Consider the following 25,107-nt stretch of genomic DNA (forward strand, 5'->3'; position numbering starts at 1 on the left):
ATCTTCAGCTTGAACTAGGCAAAATAAACCAAACTAAAGAAACCTACTATTCAAATGAATTTGAAAGATTAAAAAGCAGAATCAGTTTGCTTTAGGCTCGGATTTGTATGATCTTTTTAACTCAACTCAAAAATAGTTTGATAGTTGCGTTGTCATAAATTGTGCTGAGAATATTTGGACATTGTTTTATCTGTAATCACTATAGTCACCATACTTTCTCCAGATCTTTATTTATTTGAGAGGAGGACCCAAGAAGGCTATGTTGCATACTATAAGAAAAAAGGAATTCACAACACACCAGCAACTCTACATCATAGTGACATTTTAGTCAGGTTCAGCTTCAGTCGTAAATAAATTGGTGAAATATATTCCTGGTTATAGCCCTGTCATGCCCTGTGCTGCTTGAATTTGGACAAGTCATAAATGAAATTTCTAGGGAACTAGGTAGGGTAAATATAAGAGTAAACAACTATGCATTACTTCCCATATTTTCCCACTGATTTTTCATTCTTAGATCAATATTGCTTTGGATAAGTTTTTGAGGCTGATGCCTTAATGTTCTTGCTCAAAATTTATCATTAATTTCACATAAAATAATAGGAACGGTTTTTAATTTAACTAAATTTAATATACAGTCATGTGCCACATAATGTTTTAGTCAACAGTGGACCATGTATACAATGATAGTCCCATAAGATTATAATGGTTATACCACATAGCCTAGGTGTGTAGTAGTCTGTACCATCTGTCTACGTTTATATGATTACACCATGATGTTTGCACAATTACGAAATCTCCTAACAACACATTCCTCACAATGTATCCCCATTGTTGTGATGTATGACTGTATTTCAAATCGTTTTCTTAAAATTTCTCCTAATTTGCACTTCCACAGAATTGGTATAACTTTTTCCCATTTTGTATATAAAAGTTGAAGGTGTCAAAACAGTTACTGTGACTTAGGAAAATGTGATTAAAATGATTACAAAAATTAAACTTGTGGTTTTTCTTCAGTATCTATTCCCATCACAACCACAATTTAAATTCTTGTATCTGCTTAAATTTTGTTTTTAGAAAATATTACTCTTCTCTTTGGTATTTATTGCTCAAAGGTTTGTTCTTTCTTACTGCTTTTTTAATATTTTTAACTCCTCTTTCTGGCCCAATTGGGCAGTCTGCTACGTAGTACTACTTTTAGTTATTGAATGTAATTGTGATTTTTTCCATTTTTACCATTGGTAGATTAAAACAAACTAAATTTACTTTCAATATGGCTATATTATAAAATTGATTTGTAAACCTTTTCTTTCTAGGTTTTTGATCAGTATCTCAATTTTATTACCTTGGAAGACGATATGTTTGTATTATGTAATCAAAATAAGGAACTTGTTTCATATCGTGGTATGTAAAAATAGTAATGTTACAAATTGTTGTTAACAAGAAGAATGGTGTACTATAAGACAAAAAATAGTGAACATGTTTAGTGTACTCCAGAACCAGCCTTGGGTACAGCAGTAAAGCTGTGAAAGATTTTTAAAAGCATACAAGGAAAACAAGTCTCAGACTGAATTCTGTCATAACTTGTTTTGTAAGCTCAATTAAGTATCAATTCTCTGACCTTTTCTGTGCCCCCACAGCAGCTTACATAAATGGTTTGCTCATGGCAAGTAAGACAATATTTTAGTAGCAGGAATCAGTTAATTGTCTAGTACTTTGACCTCGGACAAGAATAAGTTACTTTACTTCTCTGTGGTTGTGAAACAGTGAACCAGATGGTAAGCTCTCTGAGAGAAGAGAGCATGAATCTTTTGATTTCGTTAAGCTCTACAGCATGCTTTCTTGTTGAAATTAAACAATCTCTAAAAGTGTATAAATATTTGCTGAATTGTCTGTGTAAGAGATTTTTGACAGTGATTGTTATTCACAGAAGTCTATGTACAATTAATTGAGCTTTAATTAGCAACTTATTTAAGTTGCGTGTTTAAGACTTAGTTTTCCTTAAGCCTTTAAGTTAAACTTATAAATTTTGTTATATCATTTATAAATTGGGCAAAATAAAAACAAGCACCTTTGCTTTTTCCTTGATCAATTAACTCAAATTGAACAGACTAAATTCTGCTGATCAGTGTCATTTAACAAGCTTAATCAGAAAACTTAGTTTGTTAAATTCCTTTAAGCATTTTAAATTGCATTTATAAATTCAGTATATTAAGTTTTCTTTTTTAAGTACTTCATATACCAGACCAGGCAAATTTATAAATCTGACAAGCAATACCTGCCCAAATATAAAAATAATTCTTTAAAAAACAATTAAATGTGTAATGAATCTAAAGTTCATTAAACATTCAAATACTTACAAGTTTAACTATCTTATACCTATAAACTTTAAAGAAAGATCACATATCTGAAATTAATTACTAATTTTAAAATATAATCATGACTAATTGCCCAGGTTTTTAATAATAATAATAGTAATAGCTTGCCCTGTGCCAATCAGTGTTTTAAGCACTTTACAGTATAAGCTCATTTATTTCTCATAATAACTTTGCAAAGTAGGTATTACTATTATTTCCATTTTCCAGATGAGAAACCTGAGGCATAGATATCAAGTAACTTCTTGAGGAAGTGAAAGAATGAGATTATTGAACACAGGCAATCACTCTAAAGATAGCACTTTTAACCATTATTTAAGTATATACCAAATTCTCTCAAACATTACAAGTGCTTTAACTAATAAACAGATGTCCCTAAACATAAGTCAGATATACCATGAATTTGATTTGCATCTCCTCTTTTCAATTCTAAATTTTCCATGGACTGGGAATTTATCAAATAAAGGAAGCAGATTTATCTTCTCAGTCAAACTGTGGCTATCTCAAAGCAAGTTGTTATCTCAAGTTAAGTTGAGATTACTGATGGATAGTTTGTAACCATTAAGGATACTTCTCATTATGACAGGTATAGGATCTAAGGGCTAGATTCTTCCATGTAGATTTTACCTATGCCAGTTGTTGGCAGAAAGAACTAGATGGTTCCCTGAATTGATGTCCCCTGAAATCACATAATTTACATTGTATGCTTATACCATTTCTTTAATCTGATTTGGACACATGGGAGTCTACAACACCCAAGTAACAGCATACTTCCTTCATCCAAATTCTGTATTGCCTGATTGAATTCTTTATTATTTTATGTTCTCGGTGAACTGCACTTTCTTTAGATACTTTGACATATCAAATTGGATTCTGTTTTCCTCTTATGCTAATCACAAATTCTGTTAAATTTTATATCTGTTTTCACAGTCAGGATATTGGGAAATTAAAAATACTGTGTAGTTCAGTCAGTCTTTCAGCTCGGACTTACTGAGCATCTTCTTTGTCAGACATGAGCCTAAATATTCTGAGAGAGAGGAAAATAAATAATGCAAAGTCTTTGACTGTTAAGGACAGACTTCAAAACAGCAAAGGTTTGTTTGCATTAGAGTCACTTGAGTAACTTGTCAAAATTGCAAATTTCTTAGAATTATCTCAAATCTATTGAATTGAATCCCTGGAGGAAAGGGCTAAGAATTTTTAATTTTTAAAATCTTCCAGAGAAACAATTTTTTCTACCCCCATATTACAAGGGTGATTCTTATATTCACTAAAATTTGGGAACTACTATGTAGATTAGAAAAGAAATTCTAAAACTTGTAATTAATAGAAGTTCTATAACTTAAAAAGAAAATGATATGTGATGTTGGTTTTGCCATAATTGATTTGTATTATCCTTTTTCTGACATTAGTTGGATGAAAGAATCAATAGTTTCTTGAGGCCATATAGTATTTGAGTAAAATTATGGAATATAATGTTTATTTTCCTATTTGGCAAAAATTTTGTATAGCTTATACAGTATGTTTGGTTTTTTCTTCTTGTTACTACTCTCCTGATATTGAGGTGGTTTGCTATGTTTTCTGTTTTTTGTTTTTGAGGTAGGTACTATAGTTTTTTTTTTTTGTTTGTTTGTTTTTAATTTTATTTTGTCGATATACTTTTTGGCTGATTATTGCTCCCCATCACCAAAACCTCCCTCCCTTCTCCCTCCCCCCCTCCCCCCCAACAATGTCCTTTCTGTTTGCTTGTCGGTACTATAGTTTTTAATGGATACTAGTTCACTTAAAAAAGTTTTTAGCCAAAAATTTTACTTGTCTGAGTACTGCGATTGTTATCATACTACATATTGATTAGGAGTTTTTTAAATAATTTTAAGAGTTTTATAAAGATAAGGCATAAATTTGGTTCTTTTTTTTTTTTTTTCTCCTTTACCTATGTCATTTTAGCCATCAACAGGCCAGATATCACAGATACAGAAATGGAAACTGTTATGGATACTATTGTTGACAGCCTCTTCTGCTTTTTTGTTACACTGGGTAAATTTTCAAATCTTTCTGGTTATTTCTTCAAAGTAAATTAATTATTTAACAACTCATTTTAATATATTACACTATAATATCCTTTTTCAGCTATCTGGCTCTCTAGAGGCTCTTCAGAGTTGGGGTAAAATATACATTCGATACTATAACTCTTCGAACAACTTGATGTGGTTGTTCCACTTGAGTTAGCATTTAGTAGGTTTATTGAGTTGTCTCATTAGATGTCTTTGGTAAGTCTGACTTTTAAATACATTGTTTGAATACTTTTGTGGTGACTTTACCTGTGTGTCTGCTAATTTTCTTTTAATACTTCATTATGAAAAATTTTAAATGTACTTCTAACTCGAGAGAGAGGGATGCTGGGTAACTCTTAAGATCAGAAACCCAAGGCTCCAGAAAACACTACATTTACATGTAATACTAGTCTATCTATACTCTCAAAATTTAAAGCATTTCTTTAGATCATCTAAAATTATTTATAGCCACATTGTGTTTAGTACCTGTTTTACTATTACTAGAAACCTAATTGCAATTTTAATTTTGCACTTAAAGCCTTTCACTTAAAATGATCCTTACGCTAGATTAATAAAATCTTTCTCTATTTTGCAAATGAGAAAATTAAGAGATATTATGCATAGTGTAGGATTTAGACAGATGTTTGAGGAGAATTTCTATGCAAATTTGGGCTCCCTCCTTTCAGGGATTTTTCCCGTCAGTTTCCAGCCCTGAACTCCAGTCTTTGATTTCTCATCTCAGTAAGTCTCCTGTTCTCTGCTTGAGCTCTTTCTCCTGTGTGCCATGCAATGCAAAGTGGAAAGTATGGCACACATTTTCTCCTTTTTTCTTAGGAGAAAAGCTGCTTGAAAATATATCTCACCTTATGTGATTCCCTTCTTTCAGGAGTTTTATCCCCTCCATTTTCTGCCTGCTTTGAACTGCTCTCAATGCACTCAAATGGGTTGCTTTTTCTTTAAAGAAAACACATGTACAACTTTTAGTCATTAAACAGGCTTAATTATCTGTCTACTTCGCCATCCCACACAATCTCCAAAATGTTGCCAAATGCTAGAGTTATTGAGGACATTGAGGTTATTTTTACTTGGTGATAGTTATATTTTCAAAGTAAGAGTAGATTGAAAACGAGATGTATAAAGACCACTGACATGTTAGAGCCATTTTTATTATGTATAGAATATCAGAAGCTGATTTTTTTAAAGCAGAAATTGAAATTACTGTCAGACATAGAAGGATGTCAACACTAAATTATTAAATGAAAAAAAGCAAGATTCAGAACAGTATGTATAATATCGTATTTTTGTTTTTTATACACACACACACACATATATGATCTCTCTCTCTGTGTGTCTCTCTCTCTCTGTCTCTCTGTCTCTCTCTCTCTCTCTCTCTCTCTCTCTCTTATTAAGCTATATGTAGAAAACAACCTGAAAGCATTTATTCCTGATTTATAATGGGGATTATTTGGGGGGGCTAGAATCGAGAGGGTTACTTTCATACGTTTCTAATATTATTTAAATTTTTTGTGACAAGTATGAATGATTTTTTGCCATCAGAGGAAAGCACAGGTTTGAAAATTTTCCTAGTATTCCACATTTTTACTTTTTGCAGTTGACTGAGTGTTCTTTCCCATAGAATTGAAAATGCAGCAATTTCAGTGGATAAAGATTATAGTGTTCTTAGTATGTTATATGAGATTTTCAGTGCAATTGGATTTTTTCTGTTATTTTAGGATTTCAGCCTTTGATAAAACGTATTAGAATAGTAAAGGAAGAGGAATTAAGAGGTCAAGTGAGTTGATTCAGTAATGAATGGAGGTTGAATAGAGGCAATCTCTTATGAGCATTTCACATTATATGAAAAATGTGTTTTCTGTTATCTTTTAAATTAATTTTTTTAGAAAAGACTACAGTCATTCTAAATTTGTAAAATAAACAAAAAGTAGGAATCCCAAAGTGTTAAATTGGCTAAGTTATTTTCATTCTTTGAAATCAAAGTAAATCCTGTGAATAGAGCATAAACTTATTCTTAAAACTGACTACGAAGGGATAAAAATACCAATTTGGTCAATCCATTGAAAGAATCTGGTCACACTCATTGATCAGCTCCATATAAAAATAGTTTTCTTCTGACTCCCTGATGTTTTCTTTATTAATGGGAAGGTTTATTTCTGAAACTTTGCTTTTGCTCCTGAGATTATAAATCTTTTTATGTTTGTAGCCTGAAATTGTATATATGTATTGTATGTTATTTTTTGATACGATGTATTCTGTAAGTATCTATTCTAATTAAGGGCCAAGATCATTGCTAACATTTATTGTTAAAAATAGGTGCTGTTCCTATAATCAGATGTTCAAGAGGAACAGCAGCAGAAATGGTAGCAGTGGTGAGTACACACAAAATGTCATTTGGGATAAATAACATTGTGTGAATTGTTTTTCCATAAGTACTAAAAGTGCTTTTTTTTTTTTTTTTTTTTTTTTTTTTGTCTTTTTCGTGACCTGCACTCAGCCAGTGAGTGCACCGGCCATTCCTATATAGGATCCAAACCCGCGGCGGGAGCGTCGCTGCGCTCCCAGTGCCGAACTCTCCCGAGTGCGCCACGGGCTCAGCCCCTAAAAGTGTTTTTAATAATATTAAGTACTGTATATATTTGCTGTGGATTATATATTAAGTACCAGTGGCAAGTATTTTTATTTATTACATTGGGATTTAACCAAAGATAAAAAGTAATTATTTTGTACTTCTGTGTGATGGAGTAAAGTTATTTAATCCAGAGTGCTATTCCTGCCCTATTTCTTTTTTCCTTAAAACATATTACTCATTCAGCCTTTTCTTTCCAAGTAGTATTTTGCATTTATTTGATCCTCCAAGACACTTAATATTTAAATTCATTTAGCAAATAGTTATTGCCAGTCATAACCATTTTTAAAATTGGTAAAGTGAGTTTTGCTTATCATACTATATTGAGATAAAACATTCACTCTAAATTGAGCATTCACAAATTTGCTTTAAAGATTAAAAAATAAATAGGGGGCTCGAGAAATTACAGAATTAATGAAAAGAAAAGAGGGTAAGTAGTATGGGAAGACAGGAAGATACATTGACATTCTGGAGTTTTAGTAGCCCAGATGAATCACTGCTGATAGAAGTCTGTTTTCTTTCACATATTCCATATCTGTTCTCAGGCCTCTTACATTCACCACTACCCTTTTCACTCCCACCCACCCAAGTCAACATTTTTTCCTTATAGTCACCTTTCTTGGTACAACAGAATCATGCTTGGGGAGAAAGGATGGGTCATTCATTACTGCAAAGCATTTCCTGTACCTAAAGTAAAATTAGTCAATGAAAGGTGCTTATTAGTGAAATCAGGCCTGAGTCACTGTACAAAAGACACTGTCTTTTTCCAATCCAAGTTATGATGGTATTATGTAAATAGTAAAGCTAGAATATTTAAATTTCAGAATTACTATTTTGTAAAGAAATTCCTGATTTCTTGATTATGTAACTAAGGACATACCATGTATTACCCTACTTAAAGTTATGTGAAACTGTTAAGAGTTTATCTAAAATTTGATTTTTCAGAAACTAGATAAGAAACTTCGGGAAAATCTAAGAGATGCAAGAAACAGTCTTTTTATAGGTGATACACTTGGAGCTGGCCAATTCAGGTATTATATTAATTAATATAGTGTTTGAAAATAAAACATTTGTAGAGTTTGTTATTTTTCTTGTCTGATGGAATACCCTTAGCCTTGCAATTGAAATTTGTTTCTTTTTAATGAGGTAATTAGGATCAGGGTTTTGACTTAAGTAGTTCTTGACACACAAATGAAATATTTTATTCAATTTACCTTCTTTTGGTAGAAATTTCTGTTGCATTTTATCATATGTAGGAGAAATTTTTCTGTTTATATGGCTTTGAAGTTCAGAAGCCATTTCCTTTCAGTTATCATTAAACCTCTTGGTAATAAAAAAACATGAAGAATTTGTGATATGTATATCTGTTTCTACCTTTATTATCTAATTTTAATTTTTACACTGAAAAACTAATAGCCTAAACTTGAAAAGCATTTTTGTCATTGTTAGCATTTCTAGCATGAGTAAGTGATACTCAAGTTACTAGCTGCTCTATTATTATTGAATAGAAATACTGAAAAAAAAACTATACATTATAGTACATTTAACTTTTGATTATTAATAGTAATGGACAATACTGGGATAAATAAATGAAGAAACTCACTCAAATGACTGAGAATTATTTAAAAAGGAAGAGACTGTATTTTGAAAAATTAATTCTTAGCCCCAGTTTAGGTGAATTAATAAATAAAGCCTGTGAAAATAAATTGATGCCCAGAGAAATAACTGCCCTCTTAGAATAATAATTTCACAATAACCATTTATAGACTTCACTTCAAATCAGTTTTGATGGCTTCTACAGCCTTTTTGTTATTCCTGTAATTTGGAGTTCACACTAAAATGTGTTTGAATTGTTTGCTTAACTGTCTCAGCTCCCACATTATTTTAAGCTGTTATGTGATTTCATTGCAGGTTTTAAATATTCTTCAAAATGTTTCTCATTGAGTAGAGCAGAAACATCAAATTCTCATCTGATTTTTTTGTTGTTTTGGGGTTTTTTGGTTTTTTTTTTTTTAACAGAAGCAACCACAACCACTATGTCATACCTTACTTAATAGTTCCCTTCTTATAATGCTTAGGTATAGGCCTTAGAAGCACATGTAAAGGCACTGTTTCATTTGAATACGCTTTAAAAATTTGTTCACATTATCATAATATAGTCGACTTGTTTAATTTGTTTGATGCATTTCTAAATTATTTTAATCAGGGGTCAGCAACCTTGTTGTACTATTGTTAAATACATTTGAATTTAACCATAGGCTAGTGATTCTCAACAAGGGACAATTTTTACCCTCCGCAGACATTTAGTATTGTCTACAGACATGTATGGTTGTCACAGCTGGGTAGATGGTACTGGAATCTAGTGGGGTGCATTGTAGGATGCTGCTAAAAATCTTCTAGTGCACAGGATGACCCCTATAATGAAGAGTCATCCAGCCCCAAATATCAATAGTGCTAACGTTAAGAAACCCTTCCATAGGCCAGCCTCCCTTACCTTCCACCTAGCTCTGGAGTAATAAATGATAGTAGGTGGTGAGGATACCACTCTGACTTTTTATCCCAGAGTCACTGCAGTCGGAAAGTCCACTGACCTATATCCAGAAGGTATAATGAATTACTAAAGTGATCAGAGGTTTCTTGCATAGGAAATATGTGTATTAGATATAACCAGATGGCAGTACCTTTTGAAAAGTAGTGTTTATTGATACAAAAATGCCTCTAAAGCACATCTCTAAAACTTCTGTAGACACATGGTACCCAAATGACTTTGTGCCACAATTTGCTTTAAGTGTACTCTGTTTCACATCTATCTTGTTATGATTTCAAACAGTAAGTGAAATGTCATATGCCTTGTCTGTTAAGTGAATTATATAAGTAGGTACCATTGTGGAATGATGTTTTCATTTTGTATATTATAATGAGATAGGATTTTTTGAGGCCTTTCTCTAGAGTCTGTTTTATTAAATTTGTGTTTATAGAAAAAAAACAAAACTAATTTATGAAAATGTCAAACATTTGTGTAAATTTATAAGCTTCTATTCTGTTCCCCCTAAAGGTGACAGTAACTTTTTTTTGGCTCTTTTTTTCAAAAATGTGAAATATATATCTGAGTAGAAGCAGCTTCTTGGATCCCCTTGCCATTTACCAAAAACAAATGAGTAGAAAGAGCTTATTATTTTGCTAACTATAAAAATTATCCTGTAAAAATATCTGTATAGATTTCTTCTTTTTAGAAAGTCACCTAAGTAAGATTTATAGTCTAGCATTTTACATGGGCTCTAAGTAGTCTAAAGCATTACTGTACTTGACTGACCATATTAAATTTTTTTTTAAAAAAAGCAAAGTGTTACAGAATATCAGTATTAGCATACTATATTGTTCATATCAAAATGGCATATACTGGGAAGTATTAGAAAATTTTAGATGTATGCACTGAGTTATATAATTTTTTTTAATATATTTACAGCTTCCAAAGGCCTTTATTAGTCCTTGTTGACAGAAACATAGATCTGGCAACTCCTTTACACCATACTTGGACATATCAAGCATTGGTGCATGATGTACTGGTAAGAGGCTAAATATAGCACTTATTACTGAAATGTAGTAACATGCAGTGGTCCCCTTAATTTAAAATTAACATCATGGCTACAGAAACATAGATGAGAAGGATGGAGCTGAAAAATATGAACCAAAAAAGTGATGGAATTTGGTATCATAACTGGATGTGGATGCTAGTGAAGCACTAAAGTTTAAAGTTCAAAATTTATGATCTTTAAATTATAGGATAAATTAGTATATTGGCAATGATGAGAAAAAAGGAATGGAGGAAAATGAGCAACAATGTTTGTTTTTTTAATTTTTAATACTGAGTAAGTAAGTAAATGTGTTCTCCCTGGGGAGAAAAGCTATAATTTCATCCTTTTCTCAGGAAATCGATTAAACCTCATATTATGGTAAAAATAAATAGTGTTTTTTATGTTACACCATGTGTTTTCCGAAGTAATTCCACATATCTAATTTCATGCTCAACAAAAATTTGTATTTATTTATGCATACATTTATCTACTAATTATTGTGTTTAGCATGTGATATATACACAGATTTTAAAAACAGCCCAATTTTCAAAGGCTTTGGAAAGAAAATATGTACACAAATAATTTCTTTACAAGGCAGACATTATGTAATAGGGCCAGAACAGACAGAAAAATTGAGACACAGAAGTTAAAGAATTTAAACCCAAGTCATTGGCTTTGCTAAGACTAGCACTGTAATTACTAACTCCTAGCCCAGGCCTGTGAGGATTATAGTATATGATAATGTTGTTATTGCAAAGATTGCTTGAAATGTTGTATAAAAAGGAAATAAAATACATGCAATAAATGATGTGTTTTAAGTTTATTTCTTTAACACCTAGATATTAGCTTTGAAGTGTTTATTTGAATAAATCAGATTTAGGATTACTGATGGAAATTGAAAGTTTTACATACTTTATCCTAGAGTCCTGTGCCATGACTTAAGGATGAGTGTCAAAGAAATGGTAGTGAACTCGGATTCAGTAGGGAGGGCAGGAAGACTCAAAGGGACCACTGAATTAAACCCTGAGTAATAGAACATGGAAGCTGGTTTTAGGAGGTCGAGTAAGAGGCTGGAGAAGAGGAATTCAATTCAGCCAGTATTTGAGTACCTTTTTTTTTTTTTTCCTCAATTTATAAAGCAATAGAATTTATTTCTTAACAGTTTTGTAGGCTGGGGAGTCCAAGGTTGGGGGGTGTGTGTCTGGTGAGAGCCTTCTCCCTGGTGGGGACTGTCTGTAGAGTCCAGAGGTAGCACAGGGCATCACATAGCAACAGGGCAAGAGCATGTTCGCATGAGTGCCTATTCCTTAACAGATATTCTAGACTCTGGTTTTGACAATAACAAAGGGAAGTATTCCTGTCTTTCTGGAACTTAGACTTTCTAGTAGAGACAGACAACAAATAAACAAAACATACAACATTTTAGAAGGTAGAAAGTATTCTCTGGAGGAGAATAAAGTAGGTAATAGTGAACAGGATTAGAATTTTGAAATGGAGAAGACCTCACGGATAAAGTGACATTTGAGGAAAGATCTAAAGGAGGTAAGGTAGTGAATTATATAGCTATACAGGAAAACAACATTCTAGGCACAAGGATGCCTGATATGTTTGAAAGATGGCAAGGCAACCAGGTGGCCATAGAGAAGAGAGACAAAGGGAGAGTAGCAGGAAATAAGGTTAAATAGGACACGGGAAGCAATATGGTACAGGACATTATGGGCCATTGTAACGATGTTGACTTTCAATTTGAAGGAAATGGGGAGCCACGTGTAGTTTTGAGTAAAGGAGTGACATCTGATATACAATTTAAAACTGTCACTCTAGCTTGTGTTGAAAATAGACTCCTTAGGAGTGTAGGAAGAGCAAAGAGAGCAGTTAGGAGGCTGTTGGAATTATCATAGCAAGAGATAGTGGGTGACGTTGGTGTGGGATCTAAGAGGAGTCAAAGGTGACTCCAATGTTTTGGCTTTTGCAAGTGGAAAGCTGATGTGATGTTGTTTATTGGGTTGGAAAAGACATGGAAGTAGCAGTTTCGATGGGAAGATCAAATGTTTAGTTTGGACGTGTTAAATGTGAGATACCTGTTAAATTATCTAAGTGTAGATATCGAGTAGGTAGTTAGATATATGAGCCTGGCATTCAGGAGAAAGATCTGGTTTAGAAAAAGAAATTTGGGTTAGCATGTATATAAATGGTATTTAAGGTCAAGAAACGGGATATCACCAAAGGAATGAGTATAGATAGAAAAGAAAAGAAGTCCAAGAACTGAATTCTGAGGCACTTCCGACATTTAGAAGTCAGGTTGATGAATAGGAACCAGCAACGTAGTGTAGGAAGGAGCAGCCAGTGAGGTATTATGAGAACTAGATCTGTGTTCTTTTTGGAAGCAAGTGAATTAAGTGTTTCAAAGAGGAGGCAGGGATCAACTGAGGACTAAGAAGTCATCATTACATGTGGCAATGTCAAGATCGTTAGTGACTTTCGTAAAAGCAGTTTCCATAGCATAGGGGCAAACACTGAAGTGGGTTTAAGAGAGATTCGAAGGAGAAACATTAAGAGAGTGAATATAGTCAAACCTTAAAACTGTTTTTCTTTATAGGGGAGCTGGGAAAAGGGGTGATTGCTGAAATGGGGATGTGAGGTCAGAAAAGATTTATAAATGAGGGAAATTATAGCATGTTTGTGTATCAGCAGGAATGATCAGAAGAGGAAAGTTAATGATGCAAGAGATAAAAGTGCACTGCAAGTGGCATTAGTGAGTAATATTGACCAGGATTTCTTGAACTTGGCATTGTTGACATTTTGAGTGTGATTATTCTTTGTTGTGGGAGCTGTCCAGTGCATCATAGGATGTTTAGCATTATCCCTGGCCTCAACTCTGTAGATGCTAGTAGCACTCCCTCAGTCGTGACAATCAAAATATCCTTCCACATTGCCAAATATATCCTGGGGGAGGGGGGGTCCAGAAAGAGGCAAAATTGCCCCTGATTGAGAACCACTCTTACAGGCTGATGACATGAGTTTCAAAGCTAGAGTTGTTTTACGGAAGAGGGAAAGTAAAGGACCTTGGAGTATCAAGGAAGACACCTAATCCCAGTCCCAGGTCCAATGGTATAAGCATGTGAGAGATTTAAAAAAAAAAAAAAAAAAAAAAAAAAGTTAACCATGTGAGAATGTTGCAGGGGTAGCCATTTGGAGTTCATTCAGAGCAAGAAATTATGTATAGGGGGAGTTTAGAGGGGATGTTCAAAGTAGGAGGTTTTGCTGATGAGTTCCAGAGGTTATGATGGCAGGGTTTCAGGAGTGGGTAAGAATGAGAGATGAAATCTGAGAGAGGTCTGGGAGTAGAGAGCTATACAGGGATTAATGAGCATAATGAGATAATCCTGATAGTCTCAAATCATGTTTGCTTGGTGGGGCCCTGTCTGTTGGGTGGGAGCAAGGGGTGAGGGTTTTAGTAAAAGCATACAGATCAGGGGTTACCTCTTCACTCCTGCCAGCAGTGATGTGGAGGTTATCTACAGTGCTGAGATATCTAGGGATCCTTTCTAATTCCTGGACTTGAAGAGTCCCTGGGCTCCCTCTTGACTCCCCTGGATGGGGGAAATTAAAGTACAGGATACTTTGAGTACAGGACACATGTACAAGTAATTGCAGTGTAAAGGAATATGCTCTGAGTCCCCATTGTCAGAAGAGAAAATTGGGAAACATACCTTAGGGCAGAGATTCTTCAAAACCAAGCAAGGCTAATACTGGTCCTTGATGAGGTTTTAACTTCCAGAATGAAATGAGAATAAAAAGGACTATGAAATGAGTTTTTATATTGGGTTTTATAGTAATTTTTATTTTCTACTCTTTGAAGTAAAAATATCCTTTTAAAAAGAAAAGATGGTGAAAGTAGATGGTAGCTTTGTTTTTGTTTTAATCTTCACATAATAAAAGTTGACAGTCTTCGAAGAGGTTATAATTAACTGCAAAACTTTCAGTGACCTAATTCTGTTTATTAATTTTAATGCAGTTTCTAGACATGAACAAACTATAACTGAGATTCATAAATTGTAACCATGCCATTTTTTTATTGATTATTAAAACTCCTACTTCTGAAGTTTCTTCAGAGCTTTTAAAATTCTTAATAATTATACCCTTTGCCTCCACAAGATGGAGTAAAAGTTCTAGATAGGAAATGTTAACTTAAAATTGCAATTTGCTTTTTATATTAAATGTCTTTGCCTGAAAATCTAGACCATTGATAATTATTTATATATTAGACCTTGGAAACAACTATGAAAATTCACATAGCTTCCCTTTGTGTCAGAAAGATGATTTTGTCATTTAAAATGGAAAATACACTCTTCTGGTAAAAAAAAACTTCGCAGTGACCCTTTCTTTTTTATTAGGATATAGGAAGCAAAATTAGTTAGGAAGTTATTATTCCTTTTTATTATATCTTGGAGGGGTGAATTTGATTGTTCAGCTGCAAAGAATAGTTACCCTCAGGGAAAGGGATGGACAATTATTTTCTCCTTTACATTACAGTCATCTGGTGTGTGAGTGTGTGTGTATAAATATATAAAAAATATATATATATATGTACCCGTTGTGCAGTAGTGGATGACAAATAATGTCTAATGGGTAACTTGTTGTCTCAAAGCTTCTGAACTCTTTTGTTTGTTTTTGGTTTTTTGCCTAAGTAATAGACTTTATTTTAATAGCAGTTTTAGGTTTACAGAGATATTGAGTAGAAAGTACAGATCATTCCCATCCTTCACCTCACACATAGTTTCTTCTATTATTAACATGTTACATTATTGTGGTACATTTTTTATGATTAGGAACCAATGTTGATATTATTAACTCAGTTTTACATTAGGATTTCCTCTTTGTGTTGTACAGTTCTATGGGATTTGTCAAATTCATAATGTCATCTCTTCACCATTACAGTATCATACTGTATTAGTCCGTTTCTGTTTCTTATAACAAAATACTTGGAACTGGGTAATTTATAAAGAAAATAAAATTTATTGTTTACAGTTTCAGAGGCTGGGAAGTCTAAAGTCCAGGGAACACCTCTGGTCAGGGTCTTGGTGATGGTCACACAGTAACCCAGGGGTCTCAGTGGCAAAAATGGCAGAGCAGAGAGAGACTAACCTCCTCATGTGTTCTTTTGAAACCCTCAGAACCATGCCCCTGACCACCATTATTAATCCATTCACTACAACATGGTTCTACAACCTAATCACCTCTTCAAGATCTCACCTTTCAATTGCCATAATAGGATTTCCCACCATAAACAGTTACAGTGGGGATTTAAGCATCAGTGAGGTTGTGGGGGGGGGGGGTATCCAATCTACAGCATTCCATCCCTGACCTTTTCACACACAAATACATTCATTTCCTCCCCAAAGTCTTAACTTGTTTCAGCTCAAAAATCCAAAGTTCAAAACCCATCTGTGAAATCAAAAACAGGTTATCTACTTCCAAGATACAATGGTGAGCCAAACATAAGGTGCATATTCTCGTTCAAAAAGGGAGAAACAGGCCAAAAGAAAGGGTAACAGGTCCTAAACAAACCTGAAACCCAGCAGGGCAGGCATTAAATATGAAAGCTGGCGAATCATGTACGTTAACACTGTTTGACATCCTCTGTACACTTGTGTGGGGTTGAGTCCCTGTAGTGGCTGTCTATAAATAGGTGTTGCCTATATTAACCAAAGGTAATTTTAACATTAGCTCTCTGTGGCTCTGTTGATCTGCTTTAACTTGTGAAAGGAACGCAAGACTGGTGAAGGCTTCTCAATGTTTTTACCACTTCCTAATGGTACTTATTTATATCTGTTCATTTGGGGCACCATTGTCCAGTCTTCTAAGTTAGGAAAATATGATTAGCAATAGAAATAGATTAGACTCTACCATGTTAAAACCAATTCTGTTGTCTGTTATTTGTCTGTAAATGTTCAGTTGCTTTAACGTGATTGTGTATAGCACAGAATGTTCTGATTTCCCGGTTTTCAAGATTAAAATTACTTTTCCTTATTTGCCTTGCTATTATTGCAAACAATGGGAGTGTTCTTGCTACTATTAAGTTATTTCTCAGAACTCTTAACAGCTTTTATTCCTTTCTCACTTTAAGTATTCTATCAGTACTTCAGTGATAATCTGCTCTCCTATTTTTGGAACACTAATTTTTGCTAAGAGGTTACTTGTATTTTGAATGAGCTGTGTCATCACCATGGAAATAGTACTTCACAAGAAATTCTAGTTAATAAAGCTTAACTGTTTAAAGATGTTTCTCTTCAGTATTTCTTGTTTTGTTAGATAATTTTCAAAAGCTAGGCTTCTCAGGTGTACCTGTTAATATCTATTTATTGTCTAAAATGGTTTTTCATAGTTGTGCTATTTTTACTTTCTTCCTATGTGGGTGATTTGTTGTGCAAAGTGAGGTTTATGTATGGGGGTAGGAAACTGAGAGGAATTAAGTAAGGTCACTGATATTCTTGCCCTATAATAATGAGGAGTCTGTAGGAAAGACAATATTAATATGTTGAAATATTACTTAGTATAACTCTTCTTTGTCATCTCAACCATTCATTGCAACTCTCTCTAGACTTTAAACTGCCGATTTATACCACCTAATGCTACCTATGTTCTACACTACAGGGAATGTCAAACAACAGGATCTGATTGCAGTAGCTCTATTCTTTATAAGACAGAATAAGCAAAATGCTTAAAAGCAGTGCCTCTAAAGTCAGACTGCCGATGTTTTAATCTTGATTCTACCACATATTTCCATATGACCTTGGGCAATTAACTTATTTCTCTATGCCTCAATTTTTTTGTCTTTGAAATGGGAATTTTATTACTACTTCTAAAGATTATTGTAAGGATCAAATGACTTACTATAAAGTGCTACGAACAGTGCCTTGCACATAAAAGATAGCTGTTCTTTCTGTGATTTTTCTTTGATAGACTTACTACATGTAAACAAGAGAAGCCTGCCTCATTGTTTCTATAATTTATTTGGCAGAAAATAGACATGTTACTCCACTATGGTAATTAGACATCTATATATTTCACACTGTTTTTTATGTCGTAGGGGAAAATAAGCTCTTGTAAAGGATTTATTTGAAAAAGTTACAGTGTATATTCTAAGGAACTAGAGTCAGTATTGATGACCTTGTTTTATCTAGAGAAGATTAAATTCTATTAAGTATATTTAATTTACTAAGACCTAGAATAATCATTAATTTAAAATGTATACAGCCACCTTAGAACTAAGATGATTGTATCACATTCATGCTTGATAGTTTCTTCATATAATTTATTTCTTGCTCATCATTCACTCACTTGTTGGTAGTGATTTTTCAATATTCTTGAGTAGAGTTAAACCATAAAATACTGCTATTATATGACAGAACCCACAGATCTAAAGCAAGAAGGGAGAGAATGGATGGGAAAGATATTTACTTTTACTTTTACCTATTATTTGGGGGTTTTTTTTCAAAAAAGGCAAAAAAATCAAACCTCACATGAGTAAAATTAATCTTAGTCAGAAAAGTTTATCATCTACTGGTCTGACTGTCTGTTAGGATTTATGTGAAAGGGAGTGTAACTTCTGTCATAATTTTTTTTAAATGCAATCCATCAATCAAGTAACACAAAACGTTAAAACTCTCCAAGAGTTAAAAAAATTACATTTAAGATTATGTTGGTTACTGGAAACAATCAAGCATCAAGAGACCTGGTCAAATAAATTGATACAGCTAAACATTGGACTACTATGTAGCCAAGATAAAGAGGAGGTAGATGTACAAATACAAATATAGAAAGAGCTGTAAAATACATTATTAAATGACAAAAGAAAGTACAAAATATGTAAAATATCCCATTTTTTTAAAGTAAAATTGAAAGGTTATGTATATGCTTCTAAATGCATAAATATTTTTCTAGAAGAATACACGAGAACCTTAACATGGTTTTTCTCTTTATATATTATTTGAAATTTTAATCATATCCATTTACTACTTTTATTAAAATACATAAACAAAAGTACATTTGTAAATAACAAAAGATTAGAAGTAGATCTTTTAAATCTCAGATCTATGTTTTATCCTTGGAAATACTTAGAAAGGACAGCAAAAAACTATGTCAGTTATTTTTCTTGTTGTAGGAAATGTTCTGGCTCTTAAATTCAGAAAAGTTATTTAAAACAGGGTTGCTTTTTCCTAGGATTTCCACTTAAACAGGGTTAATTTGGAAGAATCTTCAGGAGTAGAAAACTCTCCAGCTGGTGCTAGACCAAAGAGAAAGAGCAAGAAGTCTTATGATTTAACTCCAGTGGATAAATTTTGGCAGAAACATAAAGGAAGGTAAGTAAGAAAAGTATCAGTAATTAAGAGATTTATCCCTTAAAGAGAAATGAAGATATCATCTGACCTAATGGATTTGAGGGAAAAAATTGAAAGGGTAATGGTGGTTCATTCACACAGTTAGTAGGAGCTATAATTATATAGTCCATAGATATGTATTTATATTGCTCTTTCCTGATTCTTGGGTTTTTGTTGTTGTTTTGTAGAGGCCACTTCTCTTTTCAGTAAGCTACTTACATATGATTTTACAGATACCTAAGTTTTGTTGCTATCTCCACTGAACCCCTATAAAACCTATCTCTGCCTTTCATTGAAAGGGTTTTGTGATAGGGAAACTTTGGGGTTGGGTTATTTTCTTATTCTATATTTGCCCTCATACAACCCTGTTTTAGATGTCTGTGGAGAGAACGCCTAAGCCTAAAGTCCAGAGATTTATTCAAAATACATTAGAAATAATGGGTGAAAAAATTGTTATAATTTTTCATGTGATTTATTGTAGGGAGATATACATACTCCATGTGTTACTCTCCCCCCTTAAAGTTCATGATACTGCATAGGCTCAGTAATTACTACAAAAGGTATCTACTGGTTATTATGGCTAGAGAAATCTTGTAAACAACAAACGAAAAATCATTCCTCAGAGAAAAAAAAGAGTGCTGTTTATCAACAATTATGGAAATATTTATTGTTATTTTCAATATTTTAAAAATATATACTGTGTCTTTGATATACCTATTCTTTTTTACTTCATTTTACATTTTTATTGATTTTTTTTCTTTTTAACAAGGATATGCACATTTGTTTTAATAACAAATACATAAACTGAATAATAGATGAATAACAAAATACTCTGTAGAAAGTAGGGCTTCAAATTTTCACAAAAACTAGAGATGTAAAACTTACTAAAATTTACATATTTCATTTTATAATCTCTATGATTATTTGAAATAGCTCTCTGAAGTCTTCCAAAGCATGCAAATATCAAATTAATTTCAGTAAAGGAAGATGAATAAATTTTTCAAAGGCAGATTAATTTCTAAGCAAATCAACAAGTCCACTTAATAAAAAGTCCACTAATATAAAGGAATAAAGAACAGAAATTCAATATCTAAGTTCAGCAACATAAATTTCATGAAAAATCAATAAAACAGAATATAAACACAACGGCACTTCAAAAAGTGCATGGAAAAGTAGAATTGAAAGACATTGGAAATCTTTCCATGACGTTTTCATTTGTTTAAATTTTTCCTTTTTTTTTTTTTTTTTTTAAGACTAAGACCATTGAAAATATGTTCACTGACCACAATAACAGAAAGAAATTTAGAAAACTCACAAACATATGAAAATTAAACACTTTCCTTAAAAAACAATGGGTGAAAAGAAAAATCACAGGGAAATTAGAGTGTAATTGAGATAAAGATCAAAGTGCAACATATCAAAATTTATAAGATGCAGGGTTCGTGCAGTGCTTAGAGGAAACTTTATACTTCTAAACACCTATATTAAAAATAAGAAAAATTTCAAATTAGTAATATAAACTTCTACCTTAAGAAAATAGAAAAAGAAGAGCAAATTGAACCAAATGCAAATTCCTTTTATTTCATTGAAGGAATCAATATGCAAATATGGAAAGAAATAACAAAGATTATGACAGAAATGTATGAAATAGGAGATTAAAAAACAATGCAGAAAATCAACAAAACCAAAAGTTGATTCTTTAAAATGATCAACAAAATTTGCAAACCTTTGTCTAGACTGAGCAAGAAAAAAAGGGAAAAGATCTAAATTACTAACATCAGAATTTATTTATTACATTGCTACCATGGCTTTTTGTGATGATAAGATTTGGTTTCATCCTCTTTCTCATTTGCATTTTTGTTTTACCAGTGGGTTTTTTTCTTTCTTGTGTGTTCATGGTAGTGATTATCATTTTTCAGATTCCAGATGAAGGACTCCGTTGAGGATTTCTTGTAGGGCTGGTTGTGTGGTGGTGAACACATGCAGTTTTTGTCTGTCTGGAAAATACACTGTTTCTTCCTCATATCTGAAGGATAGCCTTACTGGATATAGTATTCTTGGCTGGCAGTTTTTTTTCTTTTAGTATTTTGAATATATCATCCCATTTTCTTCTGGCCTATAGAGTTTCTGTTGAGATGTGTGCTGTTAGTCTCATAGGGGCTCCCTTATAAGTGACTTGACACTATTCTCTTGCTTCTTTTAAGATTCTCTCTTTGTCTTCAAACTTTGCCAGTTAGACTATAACATATCTTGGAGAGGATCTTCTTGGGTTGAATCTGTTTGGGGATCTTTGAGCCTCCCAGATCTGAAGGTCCATGGCTCTCCTTATACCTGAGAAGTTTCCATTATTATTTCATTGAATAGGTTTTCCATGCCTTTTCCTTTCTCCTCCCCTTCTGAATGATTTGAATGTTTGTGCACTTAATGTTGTCTGCTAGCCTTTTTAGATTTCATTTTTAAAAATTCTTTTTTCCTTTTTCTTGTCTGCCTGGGTTATTTTGAAAAGACTGTCCTCAAGATCAGAAGTTCATTCTTCTGCTTGTTCTAGCCTGCTTTTTTAAGTTCTCAGTTGTAATTTTAATTTCATTAAAGGAATCAGTTCCGTGAGTTCTACTACATTCTTTTTTAAGGTATTCTCTGTAAATTTTCTCCTTCATATACTGGATTTTTTTTTTCTTGTTTCATTGTTGTCTAACTGAGTCTTCTCATATCTCAGTGAATTTCCTTAACATTGTTGCTCAGAATTCTTTTTCAGTCATTTCAAGTGTTTCCTGCTCTATAGGATGTGGTATTTGAGAATTACTGTTTTCTTTTGGTGGTGTCATATTTTGGGGGGTTTCTGTGTTTCTAGTGTCACTGTGTTGATGTCTGGTCATCTGGTAGAGCAGTTGTTTCTATTACTCTGGAGGGGGCTTTGAGAAGAGAGATATCCAATTCTTTTTCTGGTCTCTGCTGGTGACTCTCCTTGTGTCAGTGCAGCCGAGTGTCTGGCGGGCCGCCTGCATGGTGGCTGTGGCTGTGGCTGTGGCTGCTGCTGCTATGGCGTTGAGCCACTTTTTCAGCAGCTGTGGCTGTTGTGGCTGTGGTGGGCCACCTTAACGGAAGTGGTGTTTTGGGTATGCTTTCTTGCCCAATTTTGGGTGTGGGTACTGCCTTTGGCTTCTTGTCTAGGACCCTGGGCATGCTCTTTGCCTGCTTCTGGGCAGAGATGGCTGCTCTCAGCTCCTTCCTAGGTCCCCAGGCATGCTCTGCTGCTTGCCTTTTTTTTTTTTTTTTAACTGGAAAATCACATTGTTGTAACAAAGATTTGACTTTCTCAGCAGAGAAGTCTTCCTCTTTCTGACTGTGGCAGTTTAGGTACTATTATAATCTGTTTTAAATAAATCATATCCTTCCCTTTGGAATTCCATAGTTTTCATTTTCCTCCAGAATGGTGAAGTACAAGAAATTACATTTCATTAGAGAAGCATTATTTATAGAAGATACAGGATATTTTAAAGTTGACATTCTCTAATAGAGAAAAGCTTAAAAAAAAAATCTCTTAATTCAAATATGAAAATTTTGCATATTTTCTTTAGGCCATATGTTTAGGAACAATCTTTGAGTTCAGTTGAAGAGTATGAACTTTAACCTTATGTTCAAAAGTAGGAGTAGCACTCTAACTCTGCATATTGTAGTACAATAGTAATGTCGGCCCAAAGACACTGGGAGACAGCAGAGATTTAAACAAGTTACTCTAACCTCTCTGAGCTTCAGTTTCCTCATAAATAAAATAGGGAGATAGTAATTCTCCCTATTGCCCTATTTCAGAAGGTGGTTATGAAGATTAAGTGAGATAATAAATATAAAGAAATAACTTGCCCCAAACCATCCAGCTTTCACTGGCAAAGTCAGGAGTGGAAACCAGTTCTGGCAGATCGCAAAGCTCTTTGTCTTAACTGTTAATAGTACCTACCTCAACAGACTGGTCAGTATTAAATGAGATAATAGAGATAAATTCTTAGTGTAGTATTTGACATACAGTAAATAGTAGATGTAAGCAGTTATTATTCTGTTAGCTCTGAGACCAGAAGATATTAGAGATTTAAAGGGTCATCTGGTTTAAACAGCATATTTTACAGATAAAGCTAGGGTCCTAAAAGGGAGGGAGCTTGCCTCTGAATTTAGTTTTCATTATAACCAGATGGAACAAGGTATTCTGACTCTGTAGTGCAGTTCTGAGGCCTCAGTGCTATTTTTTGCCAATATAGATTCTGCCGGAGCTGTGGTAAGTGCCTGGGTTTGTCAGGTAAAATTGGACTGTGTTCCGCGGACCATTTCTGAACTTGTTTTTTCTGCCAGTATCCATTGGATGAAATGAGCTGATCATTAGTGAGGTGTTTTCAAGTGTCAGAGCTGAGGAAGGGGAGGAAAGATTTTTGATTGCTAATGAGACATGACTTTTTCTTCGTTTCTTTCTTATTTTATTTTATTTTTATTTCTTTTTTTAAAAATTTATTTATTGAATCAAAATCGATTATACATATTTTGGTTGTTGAACATTGAGATATGTTGATCAAATCAATATTGCTAGCATATATATTGTTACAAATTGTAATTATTATTTATGCCCCTTGTCCAGTGTCTCCCCTTCCCCCATTCCCTCCCCCCTCCCCCCTCTAATTACCCTAGATTACTTCTCTCCTTCTGAAAGAATTTTCCTAGATGATCTGTCCAATGCTGAGAGATGTGATCAGGTCCCCCAATATTATCATAGAGCAGATGCTGCTTCTGTCACTCTGAAATGGGCTTTGTGGAGAGAGACAGCCTCTTCTTTTCTTTGTCTCTGCTGGTGACTCTCCTTATGTGAATGCGCTCCAGTGGTTGGCAGACCATTTGTGTGGTGGTTGTGGCATCTAGCCGCTTTCAAGGCAGCCATGATTATTGTGGTAGCTGTGGTGGGCCACCCACATGGAGGTGATGTTTTGGCATGCTCCTTGGTGCTGGCGGTGTGTCTGGTTGTGGGGCGTTTCTGGTCCCCTTCTCCATGCCTCTGGTCCCTGGGCAGGCACCAAGGTGCGGGCTCCATCTGCCTGGTGGTGGGAGGAGGGTCCGATCCCCTTCTCCATGCCTCGGGTCACCGGGCAGGCCCCGGGGTGCTGGCGCAGTGTGCCTGGTTGTGGGAGGGCGGTCCGGTCCCTGACTCCATGCCCCATGTCCTGGGAGGGCCCCGAGGTGCTGGCATTGTGTGCCTGGTTGTAGGAGGGCAGTCCGGTCCCCTTCTCCATGCCCCAGTTCCCTGGGTGGGCCCTAAGGCACTGGCATGGTGTGCCTGGTTGAGGGAGGGCAGTCTGGTCCCCTTCTCCATGCCCCAGGTCCCTGGGTGGGCCCCGAGGCACTGGCATGGTGTGCATGGTTGAGGGAGGGTGGTCTGGTCCCCTTCTACATTTCCCAGGTCCCTGGGCAGGCTCCGAGGTGCTGGCGTGGTGTGCCTGGTTGTGATAGGGGGGTCCGGTTCCCTTCTCCATGCCTCGAGTCCCTGGACAGGACCCCAGGTGCTGGCTTGATGTGCCTGGTTGTGGGAGGGGGGTCTGGTCCCCTTTTCCATGTCTTGGGTTCCTCAGGTTCCCAAGGAAAGGGGAAAAAGTTTTTGATTGCTAATGAGACATGACTTTTTCTTTCTTAAAAGAAAAAGTTTCCAGTCTCCCCTAAAGTTGTAGATGAAATGTACTCATTTTAGTAATAACTTCATGGTAAACATATATTCATCTGGAATTTTTCAAGATTAGTGCTGTGTGGCACTTTTCCTACCTGAGCTGCTCAGTGATTGCATATCAGTTGTGTCTAAAGTCCATGTAGATTACTGCTAAACTGCAGTGGCCTGGAGGAAGATATCAGGCATTAGACCCAACAAAACTGTGGCCCAGGTGCTATTTTTACCACTTTTTATTTTATTCTGGGATATTAAGAGTACTGAGTTACAAGATTTTTTTTCACAATTGTTTGCAGGTGATATTTTTTAAATGCCATTGTTGTGATTACATGGACCCTTTGACACTACTCGTGTATGTTAATTTTGTGGTTGATGTTTAATATGCC

At 34.4% G+C, this 25,107-nt stretch overlaps 1 protein-coding gene across 1 annotated transcript in view; it reads left to right on the top strand.

The window, feature by feature from the left end:
- Positions 1–25,107, top strand: part of SCFD1 (sec1 family domain containing 1) — a 96,595-nt gene that overhangs the window by 16,445 nt on the left and 55,043 nt on the right. Inside the window, exons 6-11 of the mRNA XM_063088939.1 lie at positions 1,314–1,401; positions 4,320–4,409; positions 6,758–6,813; positions 8,016–8,101; positions 10,537–10,636; positions 18,872–19,011. Of these exons, the coding sequence (XP_062945009.1) occupies positions 1,314–1,401; positions 4,320–4,409; positions 6,758–6,813; positions 8,016–8,101; positions 10,537–10,636; positions 18,872–19,011 (560 nt within the window). The remainder of the gene's footprint in view (positions 1–1,313; positions 1,402–4,319; positions 4,410–6,757; positions 6,814–8,015; positions 8,102–10,536; positions 10,637–18,871; positions 19,012–25,107) is intronic.

The sequence above is a fragment of the Cynocephalus volans genome, chromosome 3, assembly GCF_027409185.1.
Source record: "Cynocephalus volans isolate mCynVol1 chromosome 3, mCynVol1.pri, whole genome shotgun sequence".
Lineage (NCBI taxonomy): Eukaryota > Metazoa > Chordata > Mammalia > Dermoptera > Cynocephalidae > Cynocephalus > Cynocephalus volans.